Source organism: Papaver somniferum, chromosome 10 (genome assembly GCF_003573695.1).
Source record: "Papaver somniferum cultivar HN1 chromosome 10, ASM357369v1, whole genome shotgun sequence".
In the NCBI taxonomy this organism is placed as follows: Eukaryota; Viridiplantae; Streptophyta; class Magnoliopsida; order Ranunculales; family Papaveraceae; genus Papaver; species Papaver somniferum.
Window position 1 is genome coordinate 63,132,486 of NC_039367.1, and position 21,381 is coordinate 63,153,866.

Sequence of the window (21,381 nt, forward strand, 5' to 3'; positions counted from 1 at the left end):
TCACAAACAAGTTCGCGGACTTAAGATAACCGGCAGAGTTTTCCAAACTCAGCAGAAAATCTCGGCAAAGAGACTTCCCCCAGTTCGCGGACTAAGTTCGCGAACTGAGTTCGCGGACTAAACACGCAAACGAGTTTTTGGAAAATCCCAGCAGAAATTCTCGGCAAGAGAACTTCTGTCAGTTTGTGGACTGAGTTCGCAAACTGAGTTTGCGGACTTGGCAAAGCCAATTCCTCCGGTTTCTCTCAATCAACAAAGTTCGAAAACTTCAGATTAAGGAATACATGGTTATGTAATCTAAACTCTCATTCCAATCATTGAGACATTCTCAGAGGACGTTATATAGTTGTTATTCATAGATCGTTTCACGTCAGAGCAATTCTCAAAGTAATTGAAACTTTTCATGACTTTCGTCATTAGGTGAAGATAAATTTGATCAAAGTGAAACGTTTTACCAACACACGATTTCGAGAAATAGATAAGTAGTGAATACTCAGCTCGAAATGTTAAATGTGTATGATCCAGTCTATATAGCATACGACTTTTTGTCTCATAAGAAGTAGGAGATAGAATAGATAGACTTTTGAGTGATAGATAAATTCAAGTCTCCACATACCTTTTTGTTGATGAAGTTCCACGGTTCCTTGAGTAGATCTTCGTCGTTGTATGATGAATCGCCATGAAGTCCTTGAGCTCAACTACACTTTTCTATCCTAGTCCGAGACTTAGCTATAATAGACTAGAAATCAAGACTCATAGTTTTGATCACAAACATTGACAAACATGCTTGATATAGCAACGCATGCGAGGTCGACCGAGCTATGCTTTAAAAATCTCCCCCTTTGTCAATTTTAGTGACAAAACTATTAATACATATGGAATACAAAATAGATAAACTTTAGTGGCTCCTATTCCATAGTCTAATCTTCAACGTTCCTTGAAATCTTTATCCTTCCAAGTACTCCAATGATCCTAAAGGTTGTAAGTTTAGCATCGCCGTTGTTGAAGATCCGTAGCTATAACAATGAGAGAAATTGAGATTCTCGATCATTATTATACAGTGTCATAGTGTCATTATGTAACATCAAAGTCCAATTGCATCACGATTTTAACAACAATACTGTGGTGATATGTATCACTCCCCCTTAGTCAATACTCCATCTCGATCATGGAAACCATTCCCCCTTACACAATGATCCGAAAACCATATGTATTTGTAGTGTGAACTACATTATTTCTCCCCCTTTTTGTCAATAAAATTGGCAAAGGTAAAAGAACGGGATCATAATGAAATTTCCACAAGAGACATTTCATAGACTAAAAGAAAAAATACATACCAACTTAATTTAGATGCAATCATAAAGCCGAAGCTAAATGCATTCATCAAGGAGTTTTAAGATACAAGATAACCCCTATAAAATTCCACAGCCGCACACCCCGCAATATATTACCATTAAGCACAAGTTCAAAAGAACTCTCCCCCATTTGATGGCATTCCCGAAAGAACAACAAGAGCGACTTTAATTTCGAAAGAAAAGAAGGATTTTTTAATTGGACACCAAAAACCATGGAAATGATTTTTGTAGATGGGGAAAAACGATTTGCTGGTTTTTACGGAATTGAAGAGACGTTCGTGTGGAGACTCCTTGAACCGAGAGAAATGTTGAACCTCACACAGATGCACTGCAAGAAGGGAGTGCTTTAAGTTCGAGAGATCAATCTGTAGGACTCTGGCCTAAACCAAGAACAATGGTCGTTCCAGAGTCAATTCAGTCACAAGAGAGGATGGGTTGATCTGTAGGAGGGAAGCTGAGAAATGTGTGGGATCAATGGTGATCTGAGATTGTAGGTGTGTTGTGAATTCAGCGTAAGAACGCTCTGAATGATTGAATTTTACCCAAATGAGAGTGATTGCTCAGACGATGAGTTCGTATAGACGAAAGATTGTCTGTATGAACTTGTCGAGAAATTGCTTGTCTATACGAATGTTCGAGTATTCGAATCTTGTCCTTTCAATCATGATTCAAAGGTCTTTTTATATTATTAAATTAAAAACACCATGATCCCAGGAAGTGTGACAGTTGCTGGAATCAGAGAGTGGGGAAGTGGGAAATCGTGTTAAAACTAGTTGCTCATCGTGCAGAGACTTGGTTAATTTTCCACCCACTACTTTGCTGACTCTTCCAACTGATTGCACGACTTTCTCACATTCTCATCGTGGGTGAACAAACGTGTCGTAGACCTCCATACCAAAACCCTAGTTAATATCCCCCATGTGACACGATTGATATCTCGTGATTGTGGAGTCAGTTGCTGACTTTATGGAACGATGAGTCCATGTATTGCTGAGTTGAACATGATTTTCAAATGTTCTGAAACTCATGAATTAAATATGTCTGCTGAGACGAGGTATTATTATGTTGATTACCAAAGACGAACAAACTGTGTTGCTAAATTGTTGAATATTGATAGTTGAACCAATATTCTTGAATCTGAGCAAATATTGCTGGTTCGAGCAAATATTGCTAATTCGAGCAAATATTGTCGGTTTGAGCGAATATTGCTCATTTGTTGAATTATTGGTAGCAGGACCAAATAAAATATTAATTAAGATACTGACTGATGGGTCGAGTATAATAAATAAAAATATTGATCATGGAATCAACATAAAATTATCAGTTTTTAATCTGCTCAGAATCATGTTTTTGCAGAGCCCTGGATTCAAAAACCCAAATTTTAATGAAATGATAATTTATTCAAAATCAACCGCCGAGTGAAGCAGGGACCGGCTACATGGGATGATGACTCCACCATGTAATGCCCAGATGCTCGAATGAGAAAAATACCAAAGTCTCTTGAGGACCAGTTGGTGAAAGAATGATTAAATGCTGGTTTAATCATTTATTAACATAATGCTCGTGTGAGCGACAGATAATAAAACCTAGCCATGAAAAGATGAGGGACCTACCAAGAGGTCATAGGACCGCTCTTGGTGGCCGTGGGACCAATTCATGGTCGTTTGAGCAAACCCCAAATTGTTTGGAAAGAGTTTGAACCTAATATGAGCAATTGAGAAAATTAGGTTAAAATCATTAAAACGTGTGGGACCGGATGTTTGCAAGCCTTAGGGTCACCCTTGGTCGGTCAAGGGGATGTTCCCGTGTCACCATAGTGTTCATGTCTCAGTCATGAGAGTTTCAATATTTTCCGATGCGCGTTTGAGCAACATTTTGAGAAAATACGCAGAATCCAGGGTTTTGCTGAAACTAGGAAAAATACATAAGATGATGAAAAATAATAAATAAAACATGGAATTGCAAGGTGCGGGACCGGCCACGGTTAGGGCATGGCCGTCCGGCTGACAAGCACGGTCCCACACTTTCCCAGTTTTATGTAATTTTGCGTATTTTCTCTGAATTGAGGGAAATCCCATGAAACCGGAGAGTTTATGAAATTAGGGAACTTCCATGAGATGAGAGAAATAAAATAATAATAAAATAGGAAATGATGGAGTGTGGGACCGTCAATGGCCAAGGCATGGCCGGCCGGCCAACGGGCACGGTCCCGGGTCACTCTTCCCAATTTTATGTAATTTTCATGATTTTAGAGAATTTTCATAAAATCAGAGAGATTTGTTGAAACCAAGGTATTTTGTTGAAATCAGGGAGTTTTCATGGAATGAGGAAAATAAAAAAAAATAACAATAATAAAATAAGGGGTGTGTAGGACCGGCTAGGGCATGACCGGCCGGCTAGGGCCCGGTCCCACGAGTTTTCTTAATTTTATAATATTTTTCATGGGTTTAGGAAAAATTCATGAAATCAGGGAATTTTCATGGATTGAGAGAAATAATAAAATAATGGGGACGTGAGGTGTGGGACCGGACGCGGCTAGGGCATGGTCGGCCGGCTGGTGCTCGGTCCCGTGATACCTTTCCCTAATTTTATTAATTTCTTGACATAAAGAAATATCATGAGATTAAATAATTTCCTTGAATCGAAGGAGATTTGCTCGAACGAGAGAATTTTCATGAGATCAGGGAAAAATAATAAAATATGATAAAATATAAAATTGGGCGTGGGACTGGTCACGTCATGACCGGCCGGCTGGTGAGCCCAGTCCCTGGCGCCTTTGTTAATATTTTATTATTATTATTTTTCCTTCCTATTTTGCATAGGTTCATCGTTCATTCGTATTTTTGAAATGCTCGTTTGCGCATTCAAATGCTGGTCTGTGCATTATTGCTAAATACACTTGCACCATTTTAGTCAGGGCTTATTCGATGCTAAGATGCCTGTTTTGTTGAATATTTATCACTAACTCGTGGAATTCTGCTGGGAAGAACCACGGATTGAAATGACGAAATATAACGAAGAATCGTAGAATATTGCTGGATATTCAGGCGATTAGAGATAATTAACTGATGGCTCTATACTAGCAGGGCTTCCTATCTAGGAGCATTACATATCTGAGAGTTGAGCAATATGAACTTGTTGGAGTATCATATTTCTCCTATATATTCATGGAAAACCTGGTTGCATCCTGAAGACGTTGTCGCTCTATACTAGAAGGCATGTTGTCTAGGAGCCGTCCAATCTTTCGATTCTATATATAAATAATTACTGAAATTGCTCAGTATTCATGAGATGTGCCATGGCCTCATCTGGGAGACTACACATCTACAGATACTCTGAGAGACAACGTTGTCAGTCAGAGATTTTATGGCATGAGCTTTCACGCTTTGTTGAGAGACATGAGTCTCAATACTCATCCGATTGACGGATCCGAAGTATGCATAATTATGGTTTTACGATTTTTCCCTTGTCTAAAATTCACCATCTACATTAAGTCCGCTGCTTAGTGAGGAACAGTCATGTTCCTCAGTCAGTATTGAATGGTGATTTTCCAGGTACAGACAAAAATAAGTAATTGAACTTAGTCATAAGATAAGATGTTACCGGATTTCGACTGAATGATCAAACCATGGTTTGAGCAAAAACCCCAGTGGCATAATAGAGCATCACTGGCGAGTATAAATTGGTGTATAACCGCTGATTCGATGGTGGAACCTTGGTCGGTTTAGGATTCATGGGCCTAGCTCGATAAGGAAATCCTTATGGAATTAGTGTTTTGGAAATAAAATTTGGTATAAAAGGGATTAATTCCTTTTTTTTTATTTATTCCCACACGTCCACCAGCTTCATACCCTTCACATCTTTACGCCGTCAGTAGGGAGAGGAGAAAATTCGCCGGAAGTCACCATCGTCGGCCGTCCGATCACAGTCCGGCCAATTTCCGACCGGCACTTCAGGTACGCAATTTTTTTTTTTCAAAAGCTTGTTGTTTGTTCATGAGTTGTTCATCATAAAATAATATGTGCATATACATACTTTGGATGTGAGTTTTATAAAAAACCCTTGTTTTAGGAACATATGTTCATTCGATCGTTAGTTTAAGAAACTAGCAACAATCCTTAACTTTGAGAGAGATTTTTCTTTGGAAATAGACCTGTGTCCAGTGATAAAATTTTATTTATGAGCTTTCATGGAAACCAAAACTTTATCTTTAAAAGATGTGAGTTTTCACAAAACCAAAATAAACCTTCGTTTTAAAGAAAAACGCTCGTACGAAGGAAAATATATTTTTTATAGATATGTAGCCGTGACATATTATGCAAAATATGATGACATATTTTATTCACATGAGTTTGTTCTCATTAGATAAAAAATTCGAAAATTTACGTGAATAATTCACGTTAATTATTATTTTGTAAATCAAAACGTGGGTTTTGAGTAATCCTCGAAATTAGACAACTTATTTATGATGAAATATTGTCTTGGTGTAAATTTCATAGTTCAGTTGTGGATGTTTATACTATGAAAATTGTGTCTATGATTTTATGAAAAATCGGTTTCGGAAATCAATAAGGCTTCGTTCGTTATTGCAGGTTTCAAGGAACGAACTAATTTTGGAGCGTTAACTCTTGCGGCACAATCCCTATTGTTAGTGGAATTGTAAAGAGGTAAGAGTTAAGAATTACCATTTTTGTAGATGGATTTACTTGCATGTCGATAATTTTATGTTCCTGGTTCCAGAAAATGGCAGTTTCCAACAACAACAATTCTTCCAGTTCTTCTGACGAGGATTCCAAAGCTTCTGCAGCTAATTCGAAAGCTAAGACAACTCATGATGAAGGGACAAAGTCCAGCATACCCCTGAACAACCGGAGAGTCACTTATGCCAAGCTTATGAAACGAAAAGCCGAGACTGATGAAGTAGAGGATCGTACGCGTAGGAAGGATCGGATCCAGCGCAAAATACTGGCGGCAGAGGAGAGGCGTCGATTCGTCGATGGGGTACCTTCTGACTCTGATGCTGACGCTTCCGAAGAGGAAACCATGTGGGTGTTACCAGAATACAAGATCAATCCTGACCGGCGTAACAGGGAGATTGAAGCTGAAGCAGAAGAAGACTCGGATTCAGACGATCCTTATACCCATCCAGACTTTATCAGTGGTCCTGATAGCGATTCTGACGAAGAGGAGGATTCCGAGAAGGACATCTCAGATGAATCTGACGAATAGCTTTACTCTTGATCTTTCTTTTAAACATTTGAATGTTTTCTTAGCCTTCGTAGTAGACATCTTATTTGAACAACTTCTCTTAAGTATTAAGATTTTCCTTTTGTGAGAAATTCTTTTATCAAGGTTATTTCCTCTTGATTGAATCAGATAAAATGGGCCAATCCTCATACGCTGAACCCATTGTGATCTTCCTTTACTTGCTTTATGGTTTTCATCTATGAAAACATCCAAACATATCGCAGAAGGCATGTAACACACAAGGCCGTGTGACTTCTCTGACCATACCTAACTTTGGTCAGTCTCCAGTTTATTATTTTACTCCTCATCTCCAGTATTGACCTTGCTCGAGACTTGGGGTTTCAATAAAACTCGCAACTGAATTGACTATTTGCAGAAAATAAGCGCCTGCCGTATCTTGTATATAACTCCAAGATTTAGGGTTTAACACTTGCGTAAATATTTCTTCCATTCCTGAGATAGTTTCATAGCAGAAGAAACTTCGATTGCCATACCTTTCATCATTATGTATAGCGATAGTACTTCTTCTCGAAACGGACTTCAGTCGAAGCATGAAATAGAAGCGTCCATCTCGGTAAGTTGTATATCTTCTTGGTCTCTGTCTGATCAAGGTTATTGATCATAGGAAAATGATTTGTTGCAGGATAATCAGAATAATCCTTCTTCTCATAATTCGAGGCCCAGGCGGACTGTTAGGGCTCCTGCCCGGTATAGATCGGCTCATGCTGAGGCTGGATCATCCGTAAGTAATCTTATAATTCTCTAAGTTTTACCGTGCTCCATTCTGATAAAACTAAACACTTCCTCATTTCGTCGCAGGCGGATGTTCGTGTCGTTGTTGATGCTATAACGAGAAGGAATGGAAAGTCCGTGACCATGGTTGAGGTTGAAGATAGAAGCAACCGGGTATGCGAAGACTCTGTAGAATACGTGGAAGGAGACAGGGTGTATGCTCGTGAATATCCAACAGCTGGACTCTTGTTTGAAGCTCCTTTGATCAATACTTTCCTGGACAATGAAGTGGTCGGTGGATTAGTCATTCTCAAGTGTCACGCGCCTCTTTACACCAAAATCTAGAAAAGATATGGGCCTATTGCTGCGACCTAAGTGTGGAAAGGTTTTCTACCAACCCTCCTGACTACAGTTGCAGGGCTATTGTCGATCATTGAGGAGATGGAATAGATGTATCTGCGAGATGTCAAGAATCAGGAACTGCACAGGTGGGATGAGATGATTTCGAACTGTGAGACATTGCGATTCAATGTAGGCTGGCTTCTTCGTTGGCTCGAGATAATCAAGATTCATAAGACGACGGAGGCTGCTGATGTGATTTCTGTGACCACTGCTTTATTGGAGGAGGAAAAGATGCTTTTTTTGGAGTCGGCGAGGGTCGAGAAGGCAGTTGAGGATTTGAAGACAAAAACCAAAATTTTCCAGAAGAAACTTGACGTTTCTTATAGAGATTATCCATTGTTGGACGGTTTGATCTGAGTGATCATTCGAGAGAGTCTAAGTGTAGGTTTTTGATAAGGTAGGATAATATGAGAGGAATTTTGTTCAATTGATGGATGTTTAATGAACAAATGAGCATCTTGCATGCTTTTTTGAAGGAAATAAATTACATTTGAGATATATTTGAATAATGGTAAAAGATTAATTATTTGATGTTGATCAAGCATAATAGGCCTTGAGCCATTTGCCGTTGATAATATTTCCTTCCTTTCCTCCGTTGACTGCTAAGATTTTATAGTAACCACTAGACACTGCTTTGGTGATAACATACGGCCCTTCCCGTTTCAGAGAGAACTTAGGAGCAGTCATGTCTTGTTGAATATATTTTGCCATCTTTAAGACCAAATCTCCTACTTGGAAAGTTTGAGGCCTTACCATTTTGTTGTAAGCTCTAGATATCCTCTGTTTGTAAACCTCCACATACTTTTCCACTTTAGCCCTACTTGATTCGAGCATGTCCACTTCAGCAACTCTTGACTTGGACACTTCAGCTTCATCTCATCGGATTCCACTGTCCGCTGCAATCCTTGCTGAAGGAATTTTTATCTCAGCTGGGAGTATAGCATCATCCCCATAGACGAGCGAATACGGTGATGTTCCAATCGATCTCCTTGGTGCAGTTCTGTAAGCCCACAAAGCCATGGGTAATTGCTCATGCCACGATCGTGGATTATCATGAATTGTTCGACTGATAATCCGGATCGATGTTTTGTTGGTACTCTCGGCTTAACCGTTTCCTTGGGGATAGTATGGTGTGAAGAAAATCTATTTGATCTCGTTCTCCTTGAGCAATTTTTCGACATCCTTGTTGGCGAAAGGAGTCCCATTATTTGTGATGATATGTTTGGGGACGCCGAATCTACATATAATGTGTTCCTTGATAAAGCCTGCAATAGTTACCCCTGTAGTACCTCTGAGCGGGATTGCTTCGACCCACTTATTGAAATACTCAGTAGCTGTGATGATGTATTCATGCTGCTTTGAGGATGCTGGATTGATCTTTCCGATGATATCAAGTCCCCAGCTATAGAAAGGCCATGGACTATTCACAGAATGTAATGGGTGACAAGGAGTATGAATAAGGTTACCATGGACCTGACATTGATGACATTTCTGGACGTACGCAGCTGCATCATCTTCCATAGTCGGCCAGTAATACTTCTCGTGAATTTGAAGAAACAATTTCTTTTTCCCCTGATGTTCTCCTTCATGAGACTTTTTCAGGACTGTAAGAATTTCATCTCCGGCCAGGCATCTCAACAAGTCTCCTCCAAAGCATTTACGGTACAGGAACCCGTCAAGAAAGACGAATCTTTTAGCTTTCTGAGTGAGTTTAATTGCATCTTTCTTTGCTGGTGGTGATTTATTGTCTCGGAGGTATTCAATGTAAGGCTGCCTCCAGTCCCCAATGTGATGAAGTGTCAGGGCCTCTAAATGATGAGGAGGCTTCTGACAATTAGGACAAGATCCTTGCAAAGTTCTTGACTGCGCTTCCATGGAGGGCCAGTAATACCCGAGTCTCTGAAGTCTTCTATAAAGTGTTATCACCATCGTCTTTCCACATACTTCTTGATGCACACTTTCGAGCCTTTCCTTTGCTTCTTCATCGCCAAGGCACCGTGATAGAGAGGCATCAAGGTTGCGATGGTACAAGGCCCCGTGGAGCAGGAAGAAGTTTTTTAGCTCTTTAAGGCTGACTGTTCCTTCTGCAACGGAACTGCTCAGTTCATGAATAATAGGTGTTCTCCAGTCGTTTGCTTGAGCATCTTCAGTTTGACTAAGCCACGTAGATGATACAGCTCGTCTCTGCACTATGATAGCTTTCTCTGACCCTTCGAATTGCAACTTGGAGGCGAGGGTTGCCAAGCAATCAGCATGTCTATTGTTGGTCCGGCCAGTGTGAGTGATAGTTGCATCAGCGAAATGAGTTAGGAGTCGCTGCGCTTCTGCCCTGAATGGAGCAAGCGTTATCTCCTTGAGAGAGTATATCCCATTCATTTGATTGACCAGCAATTTTGAATCTCCTCTGATCTCCAGATGTATTTCTCCTGCCTGTTTAGCTAAGGATTGTAGGATCAGAATCTCGCAACGATAATGTCTCAGCAAAATTATCAACTATACAACACAACAGCGTCGCAAAACAATTTCAGAAATGATACGATAAACGACATCAGTTAGAATCACGAGAAAGATGTGATAGTTCGGAGAAAATTAGAAAGCTTGCGAAATTAACATTTGTAAGGTTGCGAGAATGTCGCAAGCCATATCCAAAAATAAAGGACAGATTAGCTGTCATCCACTATGTATTTCCCTATAAATAGTCGTTCAAGTTGTAAAGAAGAGAGAGGGATCTTCTTAAGTAAGAAACAAGTAAATAGGAGAGAGAAAGTCTAGAGCAGAGGTCATTCTTGATTCCTTTATCTTTTCTTGTAAGAACATTCAAAGATTGATCAATAAAATTAAGAGTGTAAATCTAAAAATGAGTTGAGTAATAATGAAATCATATGAGGGGTGTAGTGTAGGATTTCCTGCAACTACATAATGGCGCTAGAAACAGGGAGGTATTGAAGATTATTCTAGAAAAAGCTGAAAATTAATATTGAGATTTTTGAAGATTTAGAGTGATTGATTAAGAATTTTCCATAATTTCTTGCAATATTGTTAACATTGAAGAAATGGCTAGAAGAAGAAATACATCCGAACAACCGACTACTGTTAGAAGAAGCAAGAGAATTGCTGGGAGAGAAAGAAGTGAAATGGGAGAATCTACTAGAATGAGAAGTAATAGAGAAAATCAAATTCAACCACCAATTTAACAAACACTAGTACAGGGGAGGAATACAGATTATAATAGGGTGAGTATACACACTTGGCAATCAAATTCGGCAGAAGAAGTAGAAGAAGAGCAACAAAACAGAAACCATAGACAGGTAGAGAGAAATCAAGAAGCAGATGAAGGAATAATTCATGGAGATGAGGAAATTGGAGCGTTAGAAACGTTAAGACGAAGAATACATGAAGAAACAAGAGCTGAGGCACAATAACGTTCAAATCTAACAAGGCAAAATCACGAATTAAGGATGGAGAATATAAGATTACAGAATAGAAGATCGAGAAGTATTACAAAATCATATTCAAGATCGACTAGAAGAGAAATGAGGCGAAACTCACCCACAATCAATGCTGGAAATAATATTCAAGAAGAAATATCAAATCCTAATGAAGAATATCGCGAAAATAGAGAAAGAGCTGATGATCGTTACGTTCCACAAAATGAAAATTTTGATGATGGGGAAAATGGTAGAAATCAAGAGAATGGACAACGTCAGGGACGAAATGACCAAGATGGCGAAGGAGATCGAGAGGAAGGAAGAAGAATTTTACATGAAAGAGAAACTCAAAGAAATCAACAAACGATTGAAGAACAAATTGAAAGACATTATGCTGAACAAGCACGTTTAATCTGCGAACGTGAAAAATTGAGAGCGGAAATGGAAGAACAAGAGCTTCAGGAGACAATTCGCCAGAACAATCACGACAATCGAGAAAGAAGGCGTACACAAAACCGGAATAACAATAATCTCAATGAAGAGTGTGATAGAATACAGAGGGTGGATGAAAGACAGCGATTGGAATTGATAAGAAATGAACAAAATCATGAAGGGGAAAATGATAGACATAATCATTTGCGAATTCAAGATAGGGGTGAAGAAGAAAATCGCAGAAGAAGACGAGATGAAGATAATGAAGAAGAAATGCAAAATTTCGCGAGAGAAGAAAGACATGAACACAAAAGAAGAGAGGCAAAATTAAAAAGACCAATGGATCAAAATTCAGGTGTAAATAAACAAATCTTGAAAGAATTAGAAGAAATGAGAGGAATGTTAAATAATAGAGGAGAAGTAGGCAGAAGACAATTGGATGAAGCAATAAAAGAAGCTGCGAAAACTCCATTTACAAGGGAAGTACAATTAGGAGGAATACCACCGAAATGCAATTTGCCCGCATTAACTAGCATTTTTGATGGAACAACTTGTGCAATTCAACACATTAAAGCCTATGTGAGGTACATGTTACAATGGGAAAATCATGATGCCGTATTGTGCAAATATTTCGCATCCAGCTTAACAGGAGAGGCGTTAAAATGGTTTGAAGGTCTACCAAAGAATACAATAACATCCTTCAATCATTTACAAACTACATTCCTAGGGGCATATATAAGTAATAATTCTTCGCGACCTGGTATAGAAGATATGTTTGGATCAAAATAGAGGATTGGCGAAAGTTTGAAACACCTGACTAAAAGATGGAGAACTATGTGTAGCGAAATGGTTGGCCGTGTAGATGAGAGATATCTTATATTATCATTTATCAATGCTATGTTTTCAACAAACCTATTGTATGTACAAATTTTCAGAGTCAAGAATACGATCACAATGACTGAATTGCGAGAACTTCAAGAAGAATACATTGCTCTAGAGGAAATGCAAAATGAAATGGAATCATATCAAGTTGCGAACACCAACTCACAAACAGCGAGTGCAAGCTTATTACCCAAGCTAATAAACACAGTAGCAAATACTTCGCAAGTACAACAAGAGAAGATGATGGGTAACAATCAACAGAAATTGGTGGCTATGGGAAGTCGAGATCAAGAGGAGTATGAAAGAGAAAGAAATTTCTACAATCGTGGTGGAAATAACAAGATTCAAAGACTCGATCAACCACAAGAAACTTATGGAGGTCAAAGAAAAAATTATAATAGAGGACAAGGAAGTCACAAGGTAGTATGGGAAGGAATCAAGATGCCACCTCTAAACGCAAGTGTGGAGAAAATATGGGAGGCTATAATTTTTATGGAGAATATACCAACACCATGGAACATGGGAACAGAACCACCTCCAAACCACAGAAGCCATGAGTTTTGTTCTTATCATCATTTTCATGGACATACAACAAATGATTGCAGAAATGTAAAAAGAATTATTCTGAGAATGATAGATCAAGGAAAACTAAACCACTTTTTGGTAGGACACCCACAATCTCAACCATTACCACCACCACCAGAGCATCACAAAGTAAACACGATGAAAAGGAAGGAAACATTCTTCATAGAAGTTGGTGCAAAAGCAAAGAATCTATTCTGTCACTCTATCGTACATTCGCACAAGACAATTGAAGATTTTCATGACAATGTTTTAAGTAGAGTGTTTGCAAGAGATAATGATGGAAGAGAAATTATGAATATTGCGAAAATCTCGCCACTAAAGGAATGGCAGAAACATATCATTTCTTTTACCGCAGAAGAAATTCCTGAAGGAGAAGAGGTGCATGATAATCCATTGGTAGTAAAATTAGAAATTAATCCAAAACCGAAAGAAGATGAGGATAATGAAGCTGAAGATTCATGGGAAATTAATAGAATTCTAATCGATACTGGAAGCTCTGTGAACATCTTATTTTATCATACTTATAAAACTATGGGAGGAAGAGATGATGATCTTATACCATCAACATATAAGATATATGGTTTTAATGGTACTGCTAACAAGCCTAAAGGGGAGGTTACTATGCGAATTCCATTGAAAGGAATATCTTCCAAAATCTTATTCTGTGTCGTTGATGTAGAATCACCCTACAATGCGTTAATTGGTCGACCTTGGCTACATGGGATTCTAGGTGTAGCTTCAACGTTCCACCAATGCATCAAATTCCCTCACCCCAGTGGTGTAGGAATCATAAAAGGAGATTGGATTGAAGGAAAGAGGTGTTACGAAACTGAGATAGAATCTTGCGAAGGAAGAGCAAACAAAAAGGAAAACTGGCGACACAAAATCAAAGATACACAGAGAAGTGAGAGGTTGATGGTGGATGCAATCGAAAGAAAAGAAGAAAAGATGTTGCGAAACTAATGCTAGCTCAGAATAAAAATGATGAACATACCACTACCAAGGAAGCAGTAGCAGAAAATAATAAAGAAGCAGATGATGGCAAAGGTAATAAAAACAAGAAATGTATGAATGATTAAGTTGTTGCGACACTCTCGCAATAAGTAAAATTCTCAAAAACACATTTTATTGAATGACAAAATTGAGATTGCGAAATTTAAATACAATATGATGATGTGGGAGACTCTCGCAGAGATAAAGAATTTTACAGAAGACAATCAGAGAAAAATGACAAAAGATAAAGGGGCAAACCTTTATGGCGTACACCCTAGTTCGTGAATGCAATTTCGCAAGAGGCAAATGTAAGACCTAAAGTACGTCATATAAGGGGGTACCTGTTGCATGGCTTAGGGAAAGGCTACACCGCCACCGGAACCTGAGTCATGGAGATTTGGGGTCAATAAAGCCCATCCGGGAGAGGCACCTTGGATTCTCAGCTTAGGCATATGACTTAGGTTGGGCGACTAAGGTAATAAGGACTCTCCCAAGGAGTGCAGATCTGATCAAGGCGCCGAGGTACACGGTTGAGTGAAGAGTGTCAGGGGTGTTTGAAGCGCACCTTTCCATTCTTGACAAGTCTTGGCTTATACTGCACTCGGCCTGAAGAAAACCCCACTTAGGGTGCAGTCTCATAACCATAATCCCTATAGGTAAAAGGGATAAGAGGTTGCGAAAACAACTGGTTGTTGTTAAGACTGGATGGGAGGATCTAACCTTGTATGGTAGAAGTACGCCTCCTTGAAGGGGCAACCAGGGGGAGATAAGGGCGGAACCCTCCATTAGGGAGCTGATAGGTGTCTTAAGACGCAAATGTCATGAGGCTTTTTATTCACAAGAGTATTAAGGCTTGTCATATTTGTGCAACAATCCTGAAGAGGCAATAATACAAAAGAAAAAGATAAGACGAGATCAATGGGTTTTCGCATGAAAGTGCGAAGACGTCCTGCGATTTCGTCGCAAGACGGCAATGTCATGGGGCTTTATTTTCGCAAGAATATTTAGACCTGTCATATTGTCACAACATTCCTGAAGAGGCCATAATACAAAAGAAAAGGTTAAGGCAAGATCAATGGGTTTTTGCATGAAAGTGCAAGGACGTCCTGCGATTTTGTCGCAATGACAAGAGGTGGCATAATAAGACCTTTAATTAGGAAGGCAAAATAAGACCACACAAGAATGAGATTTTGAGAAGAATCAAAATTCACTTCGCATAAGATTGCGAAGTTATACATAATTAACTGCGAAATTGAGGCATAAAATAAGAAAAATTTATAAAATCTCTCATTTGGATACAAATAACAGAGGCAAGTATGGGAATGAATGAAATTAGAAAATGTTATTTGTTTCCATATGATAGATTTACTCAAAGATTCAAAAATTAATGATTATATTGATTAACTGTATTGCAAGGAAGAATTGTTTTAATGAATGCAGGTCAAAATAAAAGAAACACAAATATACAGAAAGAAGGAATAAATGTACAAGTATTACAGAGAATCAAAGAAACAAACAAAGACTACTTCTTAGTTGATCCTTCATTATCTTCATCAGACTTGTTCCCTTCTTCGTCTGCGTCAGAATCTTCATCATCGTTAGAATATTCATCACCATCAGAACCTTCATCACCATCAGATTCTTCATCATCAGCTTCGCTATCAGAAATAATCAGACTGGGAGTATTATGTGGGATATCTTCCAAGAGACAAGGATAATCATAATGAGGGATATTGTGATCGTCACAAACCATTTGGATAGTTTGATTGCGAAAATGCATAGCATCATTCTTAAAATTCGCAATAGTGATCTTGATTTGATTCTTTAATCTAGAATACTTGTCGTTGCGAGAAGAAAGATTCTTTGCAAGCTCCTCCTTTTCAGCTTCGAGTTCCTCAATCTTTTCACGATATCTATTTTCAGAATCTGCGAGCAAAAGACAATCAATTATTAACTTGATGAAAATTCATAAGAAGCAAAAGATTAGTAAAGAAGAGCAGTTAGTAACCTTCTCTGTCAGAAATCTGTAGATGGGGAAAAACGATTTGCTGGTTTTTAAGAAATTGAGGAGGCGACTGTACGGAGGAGACTCCTCGAACCGAGCGAAATGTTAAACCTCACACATATGCATCGCTGCAAAGGGGGTGTTTTAGATTCGAAAGATCAATCTGTAGTACTCCGGCCTAAATCAAGACAATGACCGTTCCAGAGTAAATTCGGTCACAAGAGAGGATGGGTTGATCTGTAGGAGGGAATCTGAGAAATGTGTGGAATCGATGGTAATCAAAGATTGTGGGTGTGTGAATTCCGAATACGATAAGCTCTGAGTGATAGAAATTTCTCAATTGAGAGTAGTTGCTCAATTGATGAGTTGATAATGTCGTGTTGTCAGTTTGATGTGGGATTGATGATACTGATGATCATTCAATCATGATTCAGAGGCTTATTTATATTGCTGGAAGTGTAGACACCATGATTCCATGAAATGTAACAGTTGATGTAATCAAGGAGTGGGGAGGTGGAGATCGTGTTTGAAACCAGTTGCTCAACGTGTGGAGACTCGGTCGATTTTCCACCCACTATCTCGTGAATTTCTTCAACTGATTGCACGACTTGCTCACATTCCATCGTGTGTTTGAACACACGTGTCATAGACCGCCAGACCAAAAACCCTAAGTGATATCCCCCCCAAGTGACACGATTGACGTCTCGTGGTTTGTTAGTCAATTGATGACTTCGTGGTTTGATGGGACGATGAGTCCATGTAATTGTTGAGTCGAACATGATGTTCTGAAACTCATGAATTGAACATGTCATGAGACAGAGGTATAGTTCTTACGATGAAGTGAGCAAGTATTGCTCATTCGATGGATCGTTGAATATTGATTGTTGAACCAATATTGAGCAAATATTCCTCATCTGAGCAAGTGCTTCTCATGTGATGAATTGTTGAATATTTGATCGTCTGAGCATGTATTTCTCATCTGATGGATTATTGGCAGCGTGCCAAAATATTAATTAGAATACTGGTCGTTGAACCGAGCATAATTAATGAAATTAATGACCATGAGGCCGTCGAAAAATTATTAAGGTTTGAATTTGGAATGATGATCCTTGGATTCAGAAACCCTAATTTGATCATGATCAATTCATGGTTGTCAGAATTTCAACCATGGGACGAAGAAGGGAGCGACTACATGGTACCGTGGATCAACCATGTAGTTTCCATATGCTCACGTGAGCAAATACAAAGAACTCCTGAAGAGTTGACGATTTGTTGGTGGAAGAATGATTAAATGCTGGTTTAATCATTTATTCAAAAAATGCTCGTCTGAGCCTTAGGTGAGAAAACCTAATTAATTATGACGAGGCGAGGGACCGACCATGGAGTCATGAAACCGGCCCTGGGTTATCCCGTGACCGCCTGACGATCACTTCATGAAAATCCAAAGTGTTTGGGAGAGTTTTGGACCTAATACGAGCAATTGTGCAAATTAGGTCAAAACTGTGAAAATTGATGGACCGGCTTCCGTGAGCCAAAGAGCCAATCTTGGTCGGTCAAGATAGCGTGCTCGTGTCCCCAAGGCGTCCGCGTCTCAGTCCTGAGAATTTTGATATTTTCTGGCGTGCAATTGAGCATCCATTCGAGAAAATATGCCAAAATTAGGGTTTCGACGAAACTGAGGAAAAACCATGAGATGATGAAAAATAATTATAAAATAAGGAATGAGGAGGCGTGGGACCGCCGTGGTCAAGGCATGGTCGGCCGGTCGTGACCACGGTCCCGTGGTGCCTTTTCCTTAATTTTATAATATTTTGATGATTTTATGAAAAATTCATGAATTTTGAGAAATTTGATGAATTTTGGGAGTTTCCATGAATTGAAGGAGTTTTCATGAGTTCAAGGAAGCAAAAATATTAAAATAATAAAACAAGGGCGTGTGGGACCGTGGAAGGCATGACTGGCCGGCCAGGGCCCGGTCCCACAAGTTTCCCTAATTTTATAATGATTTTATGAAAAATTCATGAATTTTGAGAAATTTGATGAATTTAGGGAGTTTCCATGTGAAGGAGTTTTCATGAGTTCAGGAAGCAAAAAATATTAAAATAATAAAAACAAGGGCGTGTGGGACCGTGGAGGCATGGCCGGCCGGCTTGGCCCGGTCCCACGAGTTTTCATATTTTTTAATATTTTTAGGTATTTTGATGATTTGAGGGAATTTTTCCTAATTTGAGAGAAATACCATGAAATCAAGGAATTTGATGAATTCAAGGAAAACTAATAATAAAATAATAAACAAAGGGGCGTGTGGGACCGGCTAGGGCATGGCCGGCCGGCCAAGGCCCGGTCCCACAAGTTTTCATAATTTATTTTTATTTTATTATTATTTGATGATTTGTGCAAAAATACCATGAAATCAAGGAGTTTTTTCATGAAATTAGAGAAATAATAATAATAATAATAAAATAATAAGGAACCGTGGGTGTGGGGCCGGTTGGGACCAAGGCATGGCCGGTTGGCCAATGGTCACGCCCCACACTCCTTTCCTTAATTTTATATTATTTTTTATGGATTTATGGAAGTACCATGAAACCGAGGAGTTTCCTCGAGACGAAGGAGATTTGATAAAATGAGAGAATTTTCATCAAATCATGGAAAATAATAAAATGCATTAAAAATATAAAACTGGCGTGGGATTGACCACGACACGGTCGGTCGGTCGTGTGTCCGTGCTCCCAGCACCCTGGTCAATATTTTTAATTATTTATTATTTTCTTCTCTATTTTGCATAGGTTCATCGTTTCGTTGTATTTTTGAAATACTCGTTCGTGCGGTGACTGTTAGTGTATCATCGTTGAATACACCTTCACCATTTGAATCGGGGCTTACTTAGAGGTAGCTCAGACGCCCGGTTGTTGATTATTTATTACTAATTGTGGAATTCAGTGGAGAATAATTCACAAAACTGAGTAATAAGATGTTTATTATTAATTCATAGGATCAGCTGAGGATTCGACTACGAATTCAGAATAATAAAGTGAGCATTACCATTCCATGGGATCGTAGATTCGACCATAGAATCGAGTAATTAAGGTTTATCTATTACCATTTATGAGACCAGTTGTGGATTCGATCATGAAATCGGAGTAATGAGATAATATAGTTATTGCTATTCTATGAGATCAAGCGTGGATTCGATCATAGAATCAGAACAATTGTTATTGTCATTCCATGGGACCAGTCGTGGATTCGACCATGGAATAGAGCGATTAATTAGGAATAATTAACTTTGTGGCTCTATACTAGCAGAGCAAGCTGTCTAGGAGCATTAATTATCCTGATCGAGCTTCTCGGTAAGTCATATCCTTTATATAGTCAGGGTAAACTTGTTGTTTGTTCCTGAAGACGTTATCGCTCTATACTAGCAAGCAAGCTGTCTAGGAGCCGTCCATCTCGTGATGCTATATAGAAATAATCACTGAAAGTATTCAGTATTCATGAGATATGCCGTTGTCCAGTCGTGAGACTACATATCTACATGTACTCTGAGAGAAAGTACTCTCCGTTGAGAATTCGATGAGAGACCGTGTCGATACTCACGTCTGATTGCTGAATCAGAGCTTCGTATAATTATGAGTTTACGAATTTAGCCTTTGTCGAAAATCCACCATCTACATTAAGTCCCCTGCTTACTGAGGAAAGCTGTGTTCCTCAGTCAGCATTAAATGGTGATTTTCCGGCCATAAATAATAATACCAGTAATTGAACTTAGTCGTAAGTTGAGACGTTACCGGATTTAGAGAGCATGAGCAAACCACGACTTGATGAAGGCTTCAATGTCATGATTGGAGCATCGTTTGATGAGCATAAATTGGTGTTGAACCGCTGGTTTGGATGACGAGTCCGTGGTCGGTTAGGATTCGCGGGTCGGGCCCAATAAGGAAATCCTTAGAAAATTAGGTTTTGGAAATAAAATTGATATAAAAGGGATTAATCCTTTTTTTTTTCCTCACAACCAGCTCTCACACCTCATCCTTCACGCCAGCAGCAGGAGAAGACCGCCGGGCGCCGCGCCGCAGCCGTCCGTTCGCCGCCGGCCAATTCCGGCCGACCAGGTACGTTTTTTTTTTTTTGCTGATGTTTATGATCCTCATGAGTTGTTCATGCTTTGATCATGATGAAGTTATATACATGTGTGTATATTAGTGTGAGTTTTATGAAAAACCCTCGTTTTTGAAAACGTATGTTCGTTCGATCGTTAGTTTTGAAAACTAATATAATCCCTGATTTAGGAGAGATTTTTTTTTAATATGAACCTAGGTCCAGTGATAAAACTTAGTGTATGAGTTTCATGTATACCAAGGTTTCATCATAAAAGAAGTGAATTTTCATGAAATTGGAAAAATCCTTCGTTTTAAAGACAAATAATGATGACACGAAGGAAAATATGTATGATGAACTTGTGTCCAGTGATAAAATTTTGCTTATGAGCTTTCATGTAAATACAAAACTTTATCATATGTATGAGATGTGAGCTTTCACAATATTTTTTGAAATAAACCTTCGTTTTAAAGACAAATAACGACGATACGAAGGAATTTTTTTTATATATATATATATGCCGTGACATATATGTGTTATGATGGTATATTTTATTTGCATGAATTTGTTTTCATTAGATAAAATTCTTGAGAATTTATGTATGCAAGTTGCATTAATTGCTGTTTTTTTCGAAAAATCAGAAACGTGGGTTTTGAGGAACCTTCGAAGATAGACAATATATTTATGATGAAATATTTTATTGTTGTAAACTTCATAGGTCAGTTGTGTGAATGTTCACATTATGAAATTGTGTCCGTGATTTCATGAAAAATCAGTTTAAATTAAATAAAGTTTCGTTCGTTTTTTGCAGTTTTCGAAGAGACGAACGATTTTGGGTGTTAACTCTAGCATTACTATCACTATTGTTAGTGGAAGTATAAAAGGTAAGAGTTAAGAGTTACCATTTTTGCTTGTATTTCCTTGATTTATATCTGGACGGCATACTGAAGTAGAATGTAGTGTGAACCTTTTCAGCTACTTAGCAAAGATGTCCAATTCCCAAGCTGACGACGCCTCGAGGGAAGAGATGTGCGTTGATGATGGTATCTCCAGAGATGAGACATGCATGGATGAAACTTCCGTTGGGGGAGACGAAGACGAAATCCCTGGGATTAAGAATGTCCCGAACATAGATGATGCATTCTTTGAAAAAGATATCCCAGGAGCTGAGCAACATTTGAAATCCCCAGTGTATCGTCTTTTGATAAATCCCAGAACTGTT

At 38.7% G+C, this 21,381-nt stretch overlaps 1 protein-coding gene across 1 annotated transcript; it reads left to right on the forward strand.

Moving 5' to 3' along the window:
* Positions 1-6,098: 6,098 nt before the first annotated feature.
* LOC113315719 (nucleolin 1-like) lies at positions 6,099-6,584 on the forward strand. The gene has a single exon (XM_026563977.1). It carries the CDS (start codon positions 6,099-6,101, stop codon positions 6,582-6,584), a length of 486 nt encoding a protein of 161 aa, XP_026419762.1.
* Positions 6,585-21,381: the final 14,797 nt, after the last annotated feature.